General features: G+C 34.0%; 1 protein-coding gene across 1 annotated transcript; it reads right to left on the bottom strand.

Annotated features, from left to right (window-relative positions):
- Positions 1–8,505: 8,505 nt before the first annotated feature.
- Positions 8,506–15,946, bottom strand: Ype (yippee zinc finger protein). The gene is made up of 4 exons (XM_089642462.1): positions 15,843–15,946; positions 15,240–15,364; positions 11,357–11,516; positions 8,506–9,359 (listed from the first exon to the last, which is right to left on the bottom strand). The coding sequence occupies exons 2-4, from the start codon at positions 15,355–15,357 to the stop codon at positions 9,272–9,274; spliced, it is 366 nt and encodes a 121-aa protein (XP_089498588.1). The 5' UTR covers positions 15,358–15,364; positions 15,843–15,946; the 3' UTR covers positions 8,506–9,271.
- Between the last annotated feature and the right edge of the window lie 573 nt (positions 15,947–16,519).

Below are 16,519 nucleotides of genomic sequence, written 5' to 3'. Positions count from 1 at the left end.
TTTTATAGCTTAATTTTTTTTTCTTTTATAGCTTATTAAAATATTTTGATTACTTTGGAAGATATAGCGATATATAACAAATTAAGTTAAATTAAAACCTTTATTTTCACCTGGAGTTAGAGTAGCGCCAGTGCAAAAAATACCCGGCTGAAATGTGGTAATACGGTAAGCCAATGTAGCCAAACTTGGGTAGCTATCGCTCATCGGCATTAGCGATGCTACCCAAATTTGTGTAGCTATCGCTCGAGTGGATAAAGATACTGTTAACAAGAAGCTACTGAAAATCTCTTGATTTGTTTCATATTATATTTCATGAAATCTTAATATATAAAAAAGGGTTCATAAACGCTAGTCTCCGAAACCGCCCAACTGATTTCCATGAAATTTTGTGAATATGTATGGTTAGTTCCAGCTTCAAATATATGATACTTTTTAACCCGATAAGTAGCTATGTTGTAGAGATCTATAAAAAAAATTCTACAATTTTTTTTTTCAGATTTCTTATCAAAAAATACATATGTACAACCACAAATTTTAAGTTCCCTACGTAAAAGGCTGTCTGTGGAAGGACAGCGTCTGTCTAGGACCACTAGTATTTCATAAATTTCATGTGGCAGTAAATTTTTTCTTACACTAATTAAAATATACTGTAGAATGATGCAACTTCAGACAGGCTGGTTGACTCCGCGCAAGTGCCTATCTTCATGTATCATGCGCCCCTGAGAAGATAAAGTTAAAGGTGACTCGCTACACCATTTGGATGCATGTGTTTGTAACTGATTGATTATCTGAAAAAAGGTTTGCAGCACAGTACTTTAAGGGACTTTTTTAAGCAGGATATGAATGTTTGTTTTCAAATGAAACGATTCAGCTGAGATGTAGCCTAACGACGCTTAAATGAGTGAGGTGGGTAAATTAGAACACATTTGTAATAGTGTTTAACTAAATAGTGTAACAAAATATTAAATTTTGGAAAGAAGAAACTTTTGTTACCCGAGTACTTAAGTTTTTACACAGCCAGCAATTTGCGCACCATTGTAAAAAGGGGATAAGCCTAAGGGGGTTAAGAACACTTAGAAGTTTGCATAAAAATATTTTTATGAATTTAAAAAAATTAAAGTTTGAGAAGAAGTTGAAAAATGATTCAAAAGAAGGTTGGAGGGAGGCTTTATCAATGTTATTCTTCAGAGAATTTAGAAAAGGCCGATTCTGAGGTACGAAATTTCTATTAGAGGTGAAGTGAAAAATATTCTTGCACAACATAGGATCGACCCTTAAAAAACACTCGACAAAAACAATTAATCAAATGAAAGATGAGAAATAGGGGAGTACTCTAAAAGAATGAATTTCCGATATGCTTGAGCACTTAGAATTAATATACTCGAAGAATCCTGGAAATTTGGCAGCCGAGTTGAGAGCATCGGGAATTTTTCCTTTCAATCCTGAAAGAGCTCTTAAGAAAATTTCTTACAGTGAAGGAGACGACCCTGAAGCAAATGGCGTAGACCAATTTTGTACGGAAGCCTTCACATCTCTACTGCAGGATGCTAGATCTAATCAACAAAGTCTAGTACAACAAATAGACCTCAAGGAAACTGGACGCTTTTTTCTTGATATTTTCATGTACATATAAAGTTTTTTTAAATATCAACCTTGAACCACCTCCCATGAATATGTATTTGTTTTAACCCATACCTTCCCGTGCTAAAAATACCCTCGTTATGCCGTCTTGTACCACAGTGTTAGTCTATGAGTTTTGAAAATTATTTTGCTTTGTTGTGAATATTAACTTATTGTGAGAAAAAAAAAGATTGATTTTGTGCGTTAAACCTGAAATATTTAAAAAATAATCATTCATCTGATAATAAAATATTATTTGCAAACGGCTTCGCGGCTTACAACTTTATTGTCCTACACGTAGAATGTCCTAAACGGTAGACCAACACTTCATATACAGCTGGTCAAAATAGAGGCGGCTCTAGGGGTCCAGAAGTAGGAGGTCAATCAAAAAAAAAAATTATTATAAATGTTTATACAAATTGCTAATAATCGTGTAGTTTGATAAATCCGTTTTTTTTATTTAATTTAATAATTTTGCTGCATATTTTTGGGAGGTCATTGACCAAATGAGTCGTATAGTTCCTATCTACGATAAGTCCACTATTTTCCAAAAATGAACTAATGATGCAGTTTTACTCTAGCGGCTCTTTAGCACACTAATCAAATATCAATGAGTTCAAAACGGCCGTAAAATCCTACGAAAAGTGGATTTAAAAATCGCAATGAGTTCCAAACAACGATAAATCCACGGAGCAGTATGTTCCAAAATCCGATAAGTCCACCGCTCGTGTAGGCAGCCAATGAGCGAGAAAGATTTCGTCCAGGCAGCCAATGGGGGGGAAGCATTTTTCAAATTCTAACATGGCCGCTGAAGCAGTTGTTTTGTAAAAGTGTCTGCCTTTTTATACGTTTTTACAGCTAAATAATGTCCGATCTAACCACAAATGTTGTTCAAGTGGCGGGTAATACATCTAGAAAGCGAGTCATCATCAAGGAATCTTGGAAAAAACACGTGGATAGCCGTAATAGGTCCTTAAAAATCTCCTATTTTGAGTGGAATCATTCATTGAGAGTCGGTCATTACTGGGTGATCCCAAAACTTCGCTCAGTTGTTTTTAATAATTTTTAAGTTTGTATTTATTGTTTTCAAGTTTAATTTTTATAATATAATATTATGTTTCGTTCTATAAATTGGTTTTGTTTAATTCTTAAATATTGCAATAATTTTTTACTTTTGTTTAGAGTACAAAAAATATTTTGTTTATTTTTTTAGGAAAACAATAAAAAAATATATTTTTATGTTTTCTTTTTGCAAACACACATTCTAATCCATCGTATTTTTTTGTAAAAAACTTATGAAAAAAAAAATCTAAAAAAAAAAATTACGTAAGTACATTTGTATTTTATTTTATTTTTCTTCTATGCACTTTTCTTAACTAACTTTTGTTAAAAAAAATAATTATTAAATATTTTCGTTTCCTTTGAATCAAATTTTTTGCTGGCCCTATACTTGTCATTCACATGTCAACGGTGTTGAGAAACAAACACCGATAAGTACAGGCTGGTGAGTTCCTATATACGATTAATTTGACAGTTACTTTCAAATGCCGATAAGTCCATCATTATTTACGTAATTACTCCTAAACTATTAAGAAATTCATAGTTTTATTTTATTATTTACATCCGTAGTTTGACAACAAAGCCCACTTAATAAATAATTCTCTAGTTTGTATTTAAAAAACCTTGTAATTAAAAAATATCAATTTGCCAACATTTCACGAAAGTGGACTTATCGTAGATAGGAACTATACGACTCAAATGACCTCTATGGAAGAGCCGCCACTGGGTCAAAAGTACATTCTCGTTTGAAAAACTAATAAAAACAAACTTTTATGTAGATAAATCCCAGCTTTTTATAATCATTATTGATGCACTGATGTGATCAGATTTCATTAGTATATCAAGAGTAGCACATGAAATTGCAAAAACGGAATATTATAAGAAACTCATTGGAATGAAAATATTAAATAATTTTACATTTAAGAACTCAAACCACAAAAAAATAAGTACGAATAATGTAATATTATGTTAAAATATTTTTATTTTAAGGAGGCCATCTATATGAGACAAAATAATGAGGCCATCTATATGAGACAGAATAATGAGGCCATCTATATTAGACAACATAATGAGGCCATCTATAATATTTATAGACCTCCATGGTTGAGTGGTCACGATCCTCAGTTACGAGTCCGAAGGTGGTGGGTTCAAGTAAAATTCATTCAATTCATTGTGTAATTTCACAATTTAATAATTAAAAATAAAATCTAGTATATTTGCATTCAGAGTTGTACATACTTTCAGTATCGCCCTGGTGAAAGACCACTATTCAGAATCAAACGTTTCTCTAATTGCCATCTTTGGTGACCAGGTTTGAATAGCTAGGTACTTTTTCATCCTCTTCTTCCCCTTCTCCTTCCCTCCCCACCACTTTCAATCTCATAAAATACCCCTATTGTGATGCCATATTCTCACCAACTCCAGACAGTTGGGTGCAGTGATGCTCACATAAAAAAAAACTTATTAGAGAAAAAGTTTACAAAGCAGCACAACAATATTTATTACCAGGAACGTAAAATTGCAGAAACACGTTGTAACTCTTTCGTACATTTTTCCGATGTCTAATTACAATTCAACTACTGTAATACGGGCATGTGCCTAGTGTTATAATAATATATATAATACCTATTTTACAAATACATTGCATTTAACAAAATAATATAACATGTATTACATTTTTATAATAAGGAAGTTGAGTCCATTTTTTTTATTTTTTTTTATCAATGTTCGCATTCAAACTTAAATACTGGTATTTTTTTTTTTTTTTAAAGTTTGTTTTCATAATTAAATTAATTCTCAAAGTTTAAATTTTATTAAGCCCGCCAAAACGAGCGGAATCCGAGCGGTAAGAGGCGGGGTGTGGTGTGACGTCATTAGAACTGTGAAAACCACGACGCTCAAGCATTTTGTATGGAAAAAATTTTAATTCTTCAACAAGGAATTCCAGTAATTTTTTTACCAATGTTAACCGTCTATTAGAATTGATGTTATTAAAAAAAAAGAAAATTGATTAAGATTTCATAGTTAAATTAATATTTTAAGTTAGAATATTTGCTTTTCCCGCCCGGTACGGTACTGTACGGTATTGCCGTCGCTACTTGTTGACGTTCCACGCGCTAATTCAGGACCACCGCGCAGAAAAGTAAAGACCAAAAGTAAAATAACGGTTTACAGCCCAGTTCACTGTGAGACCTTTCTGGGCGGCCGGCGGCCTGAAGTGTATCACATGCTATGTGACATGTATAATAATAAAAACTTCTAAGTTATGCAATAAACAACATATTATTATAAAGCACTATACGAATATGTATCTTTAGAAATCCATTTCATATAATAATAACAACAAATACGTACATATATTTGACAAACCCAAATAAACCTTTGGCCTATACACCTCTCTCATCTAAACCGACCATCTCTCATGTAATAGAAAGAGATGCACCATAGGTGATCCGTTGAACGTACAAGTCACGACACATGTGACGTCAGAATTCTTTCGACCAATCGTGGAGCGTCTAGTCTATTGCTATTGAATGCTTTTTCAAGAACGTTTAACTAATTCTAAGAATAATAATATAGAAATATATTTATATTTTTAGAATCGATATTTTTTTATCTACATGAACATATTTTTTATAAGTCAAAATATTTTTCACTCAACTTCCTTATTATACACAAATTTTGACTACCATAATACGGATATGTGTCTAGTGTGGTAGTCGAAAAGCATGTAAAAAACTGTATTCAAATATATTTTACGAATAAAGGAAAGAAAAAAAATATATATATGTATATATATATTGGACAATTTATATAGCGCCGCTTTTGTGAGATATCACCTCATTCGAATAACATGTAAAAACTTTTTTTAAATGATAATAATACATATTATCTTACATTAGGAAATGTAATCGTAAGTGTTGAAATTCACTCCAATAAACACTAATTATAAAAATGAAGTAAATCCAAATGCCTAGGTCATCAACATAACCACAAATAGTCAAGCTTGAGTAGGATTATTTCTCCCTAATCCTTTTATAGCAGTTATTACAATAATTGTTATTCATAAAAAAATGAATATATCATCATAGCACTAAAACATGTAAATCATATACAATGATGACAATATGATCTAAGTTCCACTTGTTTCGTTTTTACTGATTTTAATTTTAAAGATTACAATTTTGGTGATTTTCTCAACTACCATACTAGGCCCATGCCCGTATTATGGTAGTCATACATGATTTATGTAAAAATAAAAAAATAATATTTTGTAGAACAAATATTAAAACATAAGGGTAAAGGACATGTTATGGTAAAAAAAAAACATTTTAATAATACATACATATTATTATGAAACCATAATAAGAAATAAAAGTAAAGATTAAACTGATTGATAAAAGGATATTTTAAAGAAAATAGAAATATGTAAAAATATTGAAAGTAAGATTGAAATACATGCAAAATTATACCAAATTATTTTATATAATTTTTTTTGTTTAACAGGTTTATCGTGGTACGTATTTGAAACAAATAAACTATGATAATAATATAATTTAAATATTTATTACTTTCGAACTAATTTACAGACTGTATATTTATTTAATATGTGACTGGTCGCAGCATTGTTTTGGGTCTTGGGTCGCATTTACCTACTAAACAACCAACACTTGTTCGTAGATCACTGCATGTGTTCCAGTATGCACACGCAGAGACTTCTCTGATTTGGTCATCAAATTGAAGGAAACATGCGGAAACGAATACAAAAATGGCTTTGGCTTAAGTAACGCACAATCTGAAGGTCCAGCTTTTTGATGTGGTTCCTTCGGCTCGTGCAATATAATTTGATATTTCCTTTTTTTTGGCAGTATCTAAAGATAATTGACATCTCTGTCTTTAGAAAGACAAAATTAATGAGCTTGAAAGAGAAGACTAAAAACATATTGTTTCAACTTAGGCAGGCAAAGTAGGCTTGATTAAATTAAATTTCAAAGTTTGATGTAACATCTCTCTCTGACTAGTGACTAAAATGCGATGTCATAATGATTGGATTATTTATATAGCGCCGTTTTCGTGAGAAAATCACCTCAGTTAATCAATTTGAAATGATAATGATTGTGATGTTTTCTCTGTCTATATTCCAAAGAAATTTTAAATTTGCTGTTGCATTTGAAGTCGAAATGGATTGATATTTATGAAAATAATTTTTATTATTTTACCTAGAATCGCCATACATAAAAAAATATTTTTAATAGCTGTAAAGATGTGTGTTTTAGGAATACCTAAAATACTGATTTATTATTAACACGTAATACCCGGAGGTTCAAAATAAAACACATGCGGCGATGGTGGGTCCAGATTGACCCGGCTGAAATGATGAAATTAAAAGGCTTTTTATGCATTTTTCGTTCATATCCTTACTTTTATATGATATTATGTAATTATTATATTATGTGATATTAACTCATAACATAACTCATATCACATCTGCGCGGGACTGTGAGAGACAAAGACGGAAGGACAGAGCAAGAGATATGCTGTTTCGTCGGCTGCTCGAATTCAACTGAGAAGAAATGGAGTTTTTGCGTGTTTTTATACACAATTATTCCAATAACTTTTTTAAAACGTGTCCGATTTTAATCATTTTTGAGTCGAAATGTGGGTAAATATTTGATGAAAGAATAGACAAAAGGAAATTAGCCTAAACGAGATATTTGCGGCAAAATCTTTTATTTAAAAAACACTGGGTCAAATCAGACCCATCACCGGAGTCGAGGTGTTAAACGTATTTACGGAGATATGGAACATTTAAAGAACAATGTAGACCACCATTACATCATGGGCACGGGCGGGTTAATAAATAAAATAAAAAATTTGATTGTGGAATGCCAGTTATTCAAACTCATGATATTTTAATTTTATTTATTTGCATTATAAACATTCTTTATACATTAAAATTTGACAGTGTTAGGAATTTTTATATCATTGACCAATAAAATAACGACATTCAAAATACCAATTCAATATATCTGACATAGGTGCGTATATAAATAAATATGATTGAGATACCTTAATCCCTCAGACCTATTTACCATTATATTTCTTGAAGAAGCTGTCAGAAGGTCGGAGAGTTTGTGAGTATTTCCACTTTGCAAATAAAATTAAAATAAATAGAATATTTATGAACGTATTTGAAAACTAAAAATTGTTTTTTGAAAGGTGATGAAATACGCTTTCAAATTGTATTATTAAAAATAAACATATAATCTTGTTACATACAAAATTTGAAGACAAACATGAAAAGTATGGTCTAAACCAGGGGTTCCCAACCCCGTGAACGATTCGTATGTGCCCGCCACTATTCGACAGTGAATTAATTTTTAAACTAAAAATGTGAATCGGCTCACTTCGGGTTTTCGGAGTGTACAAGGAGTGATGTGCAAATAGCATTCCCCGCCTGGAACCGCATTTTTGTCATTTTGATTGCGATTGCTGCCCCGAGTTTGTCGATTAAAAATAGGTGGTGCCCGCCACCCTACCAATATTTTAGAATGTGCTCTAGAGTACAAAAAGGTTGGGAACCCCTGGTCTAAACACTTAATTAAAATTACTGAAAATGAAAAAAAAAAATTATATATGAAAATATTGTTTATGTTTTATATATTTAAATATATTATAAACATCACTCACCTCACTTTTTGTCATTTCATATTTAACAAAATAAATCATTTTTCTCAAATTACGTTGGGAAACTTTGGTTTCAAAGAGGTGTACATTTTAATTCTGTCTGTTAACTTCTATAGTACTTGAATATAACATTTGAATATAACATATTTTCTCTTTCTAACCCCGTTTAGTTCATATTTCTAACTATGACAGTAAGGGAGATACAACGTTCTATGAGACCATATGAGCTGTTCCCAAAAGCGAACAAATTGACTCTTCAGGTAATAACTGTTTGTTCCCAAAACCGAACAAACTGGCCTGAGGGGTTCAAGATTCAAACTCATTATATAAATATTTAAAAATTTTTCTCTCAGCTAGTTTTCCAGATCCTTGAAAAACACATGAAAAAATGTCCAAAATCACATCATTCTACGGTACAATACAAATAATTTTATCACCCAGTTGGAGTATTTCACTTAACCCAAAATGCACAGCAATTTTCTTATAATATTTTCCCCCATCACCAACAAATTATATGTATAAGAAACAACATTAGATAACTTTCCTCAGAATAATATATGAATCATACAATAATTGAAATAATACAGGATTTTACCAGCCCAATTGACAAAACGCCTGCTTGGTTCCGCCACCATTGCATTAACTCTCCATTTGAAGCACTTTCATCACAATGATTAAATGATTAATATAAAATAATTTTCACACAACTTAAAAAGATAAAATTCGGGTTAATCACTGCCCCGACACTTCTGTAGTACCTAATCGATGCCACAAAACCTCTGCTCCAAACTTTCTTCCTTACATAGTCTTTTAATATTCTTATATGACGGCATTCCTTATCGGTTGGGCGTGGTTAACTTTGTCTGATGATGAAAAGTCCCCGATAAAAAGCGCCAATGTTTGGTCATTCCTCATTGTGGGAGACGTGCTCCTCAATGCCATCTGACTCTGTAACCAGGGCCCGCTCCAGGATGACTCGACCTTCCTTGTATCTGAAAGGAATGATAATAAAAGACATTAAAAACTCATTTTTTCATTTCCATAAATCCGTCACTCTATCCAAATATTGCATTTTTTTCCTTTTGTTATACCGTGATTGATGATTCACACACATACATTCTCTAGCGATTGCGTTCAACTACTTATGATAAAGTCAAAATGCTATTGACTTGCCTACCAATGGACAATGGACAATATCAGCGGGAACATAACACGTCAATCGGTTTAATTGTTGGCAGATAAATCATTTAAATGCGTTAAAGATTACTTTCATTCATTTAAAAGATATATTTCCAGCTAATAATAAAAACTAATTTTAAAAACACCCTAATATAATAGAACTTCCTCCTCCTTCTGGCGTAAATGTCTCCTTCGTCTTATGTAAATACATATATATTTTATTAAGATAGTAGTAATAGGCCTCAGTCGTAAGTCTCTAGATATAAGTCTCAGACGTAAGTACCAAGTTCTAAGTCAGTAGTTCTAGTATTAACTATTAAAGAAATATATTTGTACAGCGCCCTTGAGGTGATTTTTCACAAAAACGGCGCTATATAAATTAGCCAAATATTATTATTATTATTAACGCATTTGGAAAACCTGTTCACGAAATCGTGATTATAATAATATTATCATTAATAGATGATTTGTATAGCACCGTTTTTGTGAAAAATCAGTGTTGCTGTACAAATATTATGTATAAATTTTAATAGATTTTTTTTTCCAGACTCTACTACCAACTATATGTAATCTTATATATAAAAAAAAGTGCGATGCTGCTGGTGAGTAGGTATCTGGTGACAGACGTATGAATCCATCGCTTTCACTGCAGTGCAATGCGATGAGTCAAGAGAGTCCTGCTGGAGAGGTCAAATGATCTCCATCAACCAGTTTCTCCTGATCCAACCTGCCACGCAGTAAGTGGGCAGATGCATCCGCCGCCAAGACCTAGACAAACCTCAACCCATGAACCTGGGCACTACTGCTAAGTCACCAAACGTAGCCAACCACTATCCAATAATCTATGTGATAAATGCATGACCAAGTTTTTATTATATTTTTGTTCATTTTACTGAAGTATTTGAAAAATAACTGCCAAAAAAATAATTTTCCAAAAGCCGCAAAATCACTAGGACAATGTAACCACAAAAGGAATATTGGCTTTCTCAACCTGTGTGTTCGAGTGTTCTGATTGGTTGATGACTTTGGATCACATTGATTTTAATGTAAGGGAGTTCATAGAAAACTCTTCATAGACTAACCATGTATTATGAAATTTGTAAAAAAAATTTTTTTTACTTTATTGTACAAATTACTTGAAAATTGTTACCGAAATTGATCCAACCTATACTTATTTGGGGCAATATTGATTATTACTATTTCTTAACGTTGTCTATGGTCTACTGTAAATTTTTATGGTCACAGACATTAAAAAATGCAATTTTCAACATGTAAACAGATGTTTAATTTATATAAAATAATTAAAAACAACGACTGCGTGCAGACTTTGATATAAAACATTGTGTAGAATATTCCATGACAGGAAAATTAGTGACATCATTTGACACTAGAAGGAAGCTTAATCAAGCTTGCGACTAAAAATATGAACTGACTAGCTGTACCTCGCCACGCATTGCTGTGACTCAGTCTGTCTGTGCAGATAGAGAAACAATAGCACGTGTTGCTTTTACGTCCAAGAGATGGTGCTGTTTTTAAAATAAAGCATGTTTTTACCTGTCACTGGTGACATCTATACAATAAAGGTATTTAAAAACACACACGTATTCGAATGCAAGGTTGTGTCAAAATTTCAAAGCAATCGGTGAAGAAGTTTTCGAGATTAAAGATTTTTAACAAACGAACTTCTACATATTTATTTATATAGATTGTGCGAAGTTCAACATAACTTCATTAAAGTACCTACCAACAGCGATCCAAATTTGGGTAGTTATCGCTCGAGTAGGTATTATCTAAGGTGGGTATTGCATACCTCTGATTCTCCTCCGTGGCGAATTCGTAGACCCACCCCAGTTTGGTGGAGCAGTTCTTGCACGACACATCGCGCACCATGTGTCTGCCGGTCAGCATCACGCGGTCCTGCACCTCAGAGTACACCAGGTTCACCACCTTTCTGAAGAGGAAGGCTCGCCCTAGAGTTAATATGCACACACATTGTTCATTTATTGTTATGGGGCAACACTCAAGATGGATGAATGAAATGGTGAAGAAACACTGGTCAAAGTAGGGCATCAAGGTTGCCGAGCCAATAATAATGTTTTTTTTTTAATCTCGTAGATTACAAACTTTGAATTTAATACATATAAAGGCCGATTTAAACCTAACGAGCATATGCTCGGAGTGTATTCGCCAAACTTTGTAGAATACACGTTCGTTCGATGTAAAAACTGCAACAATTTGCCTAGACCAATCCTTTGTGTTCGGACGCGATCGCTCCTCGAGTGTTCTTAGACTTGCCCTAGAGCATATGCAAGAATTCTACTTCGTGTTGTTCTCGTTCTTATTCGTTGGTATTCTTTTGGTGTAAATGGTGAAAACGAATTACCGTTTAGACTAAAAGATCAGGAGAGTATGCTTTTTTCCAGCTCTAGCACTATGTTTATTCGGACTAAATCCGCCTTAAGAAAAAGCACATAGTATTTGCAAAAAAAAAAGAGATTTACAAATATTTAACAAATTATGGATTTTAAGAACAGAATATACATAGTGAGCTAACGAAAATTATACACAAAAGTTTTTAAAGCATGAAATAATGTTAAACTGATTAACTGAACATGAAACGATATTAGTAAAACATGTAATGGTATGTATACATTTGCGAACTGAAACGCGAACCGAGCCACGAATTATGGGAAAGGAATGAAACAACTGCAAACGGTGTTTCGTTTGCAGTTGTTTCGTTCCTTTCCCTTTCCTTGGAAGTTCAGTTTGGCAGTTCGGCTCGCGTATATATAGGTAGCATTACAGTAACATAAAATAATATAGAAACTAGAACAATACTACTCACAAGATAAATCACTAAAACTACATTAATAATGCCACTATAATTTGTAGGATTCAACAAAATGCTGGTACAGATTACGCTTAATTCTATAATGGAGTCAGTAAATATATCAATAGTACCCCCAAACTTGTTGCCCAGATCATGCATCCTATTGGTTAGTGAGTGTGTCTAATAGTTGGTTGGGTATGTATCGCAGAAGAATGTTACATTTTATCTTGTGTTCCTAGTCGGCACATGGAATTTAATAGTGGCAACGATGGCAGGGCTGTCAATTAAGTTGCTAATGACTCTGTGTAACACAACAAGGTCTGACATAATTCTCCTGTCAGACATCGTTATTAGATGCAATTGATTCATCAAACTGACATAATTAATGTATTCAATTGGAACGTTGAGCTTAAAATTTATATACAGGGTGGCGCAGATGGATCGGGTGGTTTTGAAGTGGACTGTGCGTCTGGAGTGGGGGAGCCAGGTGTTCGGCGGTCTTCGTGTTGTTGTGGGGGGGACAGGAAGTTTCAGTTGCAGACTGGCAGTCAGTCGCGATGGCTACGTGGTCCGTTGAGCATCGTGTTTTCGCAGTGGAAGAGTTTATACGCAATAACGAGTCAATTGTTGCTGTGACGCGTGCCTTTCGCCGGCGTTTCAACATCCCACCTCGCGGTAGTGTTCCTAAGCGAGAATCGATATTGAGTTGGGTGCATAATTTCTGCACTACTGGTTCATGTGCTCCAAAATGGGCGTCTAGACCTCGAACAATAAGAACGCCTGAAAACGTGGAGCGTGTGAGACGCGATGTCATTACGAGCCCACGTCGATCAACGAGACATCGTGCTCAAGCTCTTGGAATGTCACGTCGGAGCCTTCAAAGGATTCTTAACAAAGAACTTCAGTTCTTTGTTAAGAATCTTGAAGAATTTGAAATTCCACCCCTATAAAATCATGGTGGTCCAGAAGATTCTCCCAACAGACTATCTTCAAAGGCTTCAGTCTAGCCAACGGATGTTGGAGTTATTGGAAGATGAAAACCTGATTATCATGATGTCTGATGAGGCTCACTTTCACATTAACGGCTACGTCAACAAGCAAAATTGCCATTACTGGGTCGGCCCAGTGTAGTGTTAGTCAGTTAGTGTCGGCACTAACCCAAGAGACCTACACCAACAGCCTCTCCATAGTGACAAAGTGACGGTTTGGTGTGGGGTTTCTAAGGTAGGGATAATTGGACCTTACTTTTTTGAAAATGAAAGGGAGCAGGCGGTTACTGTTAATTCGCAGCGTTATGTGAACATGATTGAAGAATTTCTTCTCCCACAACTTGAAGAGAACAATTACGACATGGACAATGTGGTTCCAACAAGACGGGGCAACTGCACATACCGCTAGGATATCAATGCAAGCTGTACGCGCTCTGTTCCCTGGCCGTTTGATTTCCCGTAATGGAGATCTCCATGGGCCCCTCGCTCACCGGACCTCACGGTATGTGACTTCTTCTTATGGGGCTATTTAAAAGCAAGGGTGTACATGAACAAACCCCGGACCATTCAGGAGTTGAAGGCAGCAACAAAATCACATTAATTCCTGGTGATGTGCTTGAGCGGGCAATGCGGAACGTTAAGGACCAACTCCAAGAATGCGTCACTCGAGAAGGAGGGCATTTGATGGATGTAATTTTTAAAAACTAACTTTACTAATTTTTCGTTAATAAACTTCCATTGTAACTACACGTTTCGCACTTTATTTCAATCCAATACCTTTAAAATTGACAGTTTGACAAGTATTTTAAAACCACCCGATCCATCTGCACCACCCAGTACCTAAGAAATTTGTGCTGAACTCGTTCTATATTGTTAGAGTGAACTTTATACAAAGGGGACCAAATAGGTGAAATATATTCCACTTGACTTCTAACTAATGAAGTGTAGAGGGATGGGACTGAGTTCACAACATAGCCTCTTGGCAGTCTGAATAAGTCGGTGGTGGAGTACACCTCCCTTCTGAGCTGCAAGGAGTGAATTCCTAGCAAAGAAGAACGTTCTTCAGGTAGAGCCAGGAATGGTGGCCGCATTCAATACAGGGCCTCAGACAATTCCACCACAGAATGCTTGGCTAGATGCTTATTCAAACACTGCGGAGTCTTTTAGGCCCCAAATTGTTGCCTGCGCTGTGGGCACAACGGATGTCGGAGCACCGAATTCTGCTTAGTAAACTCTTTTTATATATAGCTTTACAACTGAAGAAAAGAAAATGATTATAAACAAAAATATTGAAATACACAGAGGTTATTCTGCAGATCACACAAAGCAAAACACGTAGGTTTTATAAAGTTGTTTTAGTTTTTTAATAATTACAGTTGCAAATAGTGTCAACAATTACAGTTACAAATAATGTTAATAATTACAGTTACAAATAATGTTGTCCATGAAAACCTGTCATGGTGATCGCTGAATTACATCTAAAGTTAAATATTTTAACCGCGTGGTCTGATTTACAACATCCAATTACTTAGCATTTTTCTATTATCATGTGTTTTAAAACTTATATTAGGAATTTCAATTGATTGATATGCATGTGTAATCTACAGATACTCACTGTTAAATATTGAAGCCCCACAGTGAAAATAAAACGCATACCACCAATATTGCAAATTTTGTATACAGACATTAACTTGTCAAAAGATTGGTGTCATGTCATGGTAAAATAATTATGGTGACCTTTCAAAATGTTGGTGGGATGTCATGAAAAAGTAATTATGGTGACCTGTCAAAAGTATGGAGTTATGTCAAGTGATAGTAATTATGTTGACCTGTCTAAGATTGGTGTCATATTATGATAAAGTAATTATAGTGACCTGTTGCTCCGGTGAAGCGAGTGCTGATAAGCTCCGACCTGTTGGTGAGGTTTGTATCGCAGGCTGCACAGGAGAACAGGCGCGTCCCTCCGATGTGATCAAGGAAAATCTTCCCCATGTTTAAACTGAAAATAACAAACAATTAATGTATACAGGTACAAATTATTACTACAGTAATTGAGATTTAGACAAACTTATCGAATTCCACTGCACGCCTAATACTCAAAAACTTATAAGTAGCACATGGTTTCAACTTAATTACTACAAAAGTATATATGTCGTGAATTTATTTGTATGTGTTTACTCAAACCCCTGACTAAAATAGTTGTCTCCATCAGATTTGATGAAATCAAGTATTGTTTTTTTAAAGAGCCTTTCCATGCAGCGGAATTTCCGAGATTTAGTTTGCACATTCTACAAACATTTCAACAAAAATAACTATGATATACCCTTTCGAAAATATGGTGTCGATATGACAAAAGAAAATATAAGCAAAGACATCAGCATAGATTATAAATTGTCGGGATTGCTATAAAATAAATAAATACAAAACATTTTTTAACATATCGCAGGTTTCATGTTCACATAAAATAATATTATTACCAAATAATATTGAAATAGACGAACGTCAAAATATTTCCTGTCACAATAGAAAATAACAATATTCAATATTAGCACGGAGAAAAATATTTTCTATGGAATCGGCGACGGCGCTGCCAACTTACAGAATAATAATAACAAAGAGTTGTTCGTAACAACGCAAAGTGAGATTCCATACTTGTATTGTTAATCTGTGTGGGTTACTTTATTGATATTTATTAACTTAGCTGATAATGAAAGAAATATTCCCGACACTATGTAAAAAAAAAGCCTTACAAAATTGCCAAAACTTACTTATTTACTCATACCCTGGGAGCATGCAAATTTTCCGACTCCATCGGGACTTTGAAGTCCCAGTCTTTTTGGCCCAGAGCTCTGTATGCCATTATTTCAAAAAGACAGAAATATTTGGTTACATTTACCAAAATTTCAGATGAGTTTCCTGGATTATTTTGGAACGGTCGGGAGATTTTCTATGTGATATGTCAGCGATGAAATGGATTATCCGATTCTGCATTATTTGAATGGTGAAAACCATGATGTGAAAAAATATACGTTTTATTAAACTTAATTTTTACATTTGAATCGAGAAACTCTTGGAACGTTTTTTTATTGCCATCAAGTTTAATTTGTAGAACTCGATTTTCATTTATGGAATTGCCTTTGTATTATTATCAAAT

The sequence above is a fragment of the Hesperophylax consimilis genome, chromosome 18 (genome assembly GCF_061612785.1).
Source record: "Hesperophylax consimilis isolate HC1 chromosome 18, BYU_Hcon_1.0, whole genome shotgun sequence".
Classification (NCBI taxonomy): Eukaryota; Metazoa; Arthropoda; class Insecta; order Trichoptera; family Limnephilidae; genus Hesperophylax; species Hesperophylax consimilis.
The sequence above is the reverse complement of the archived record's forward strand: the minus strand, read 5'-3'. Positions and strand labels throughout refer to the sequence as shown.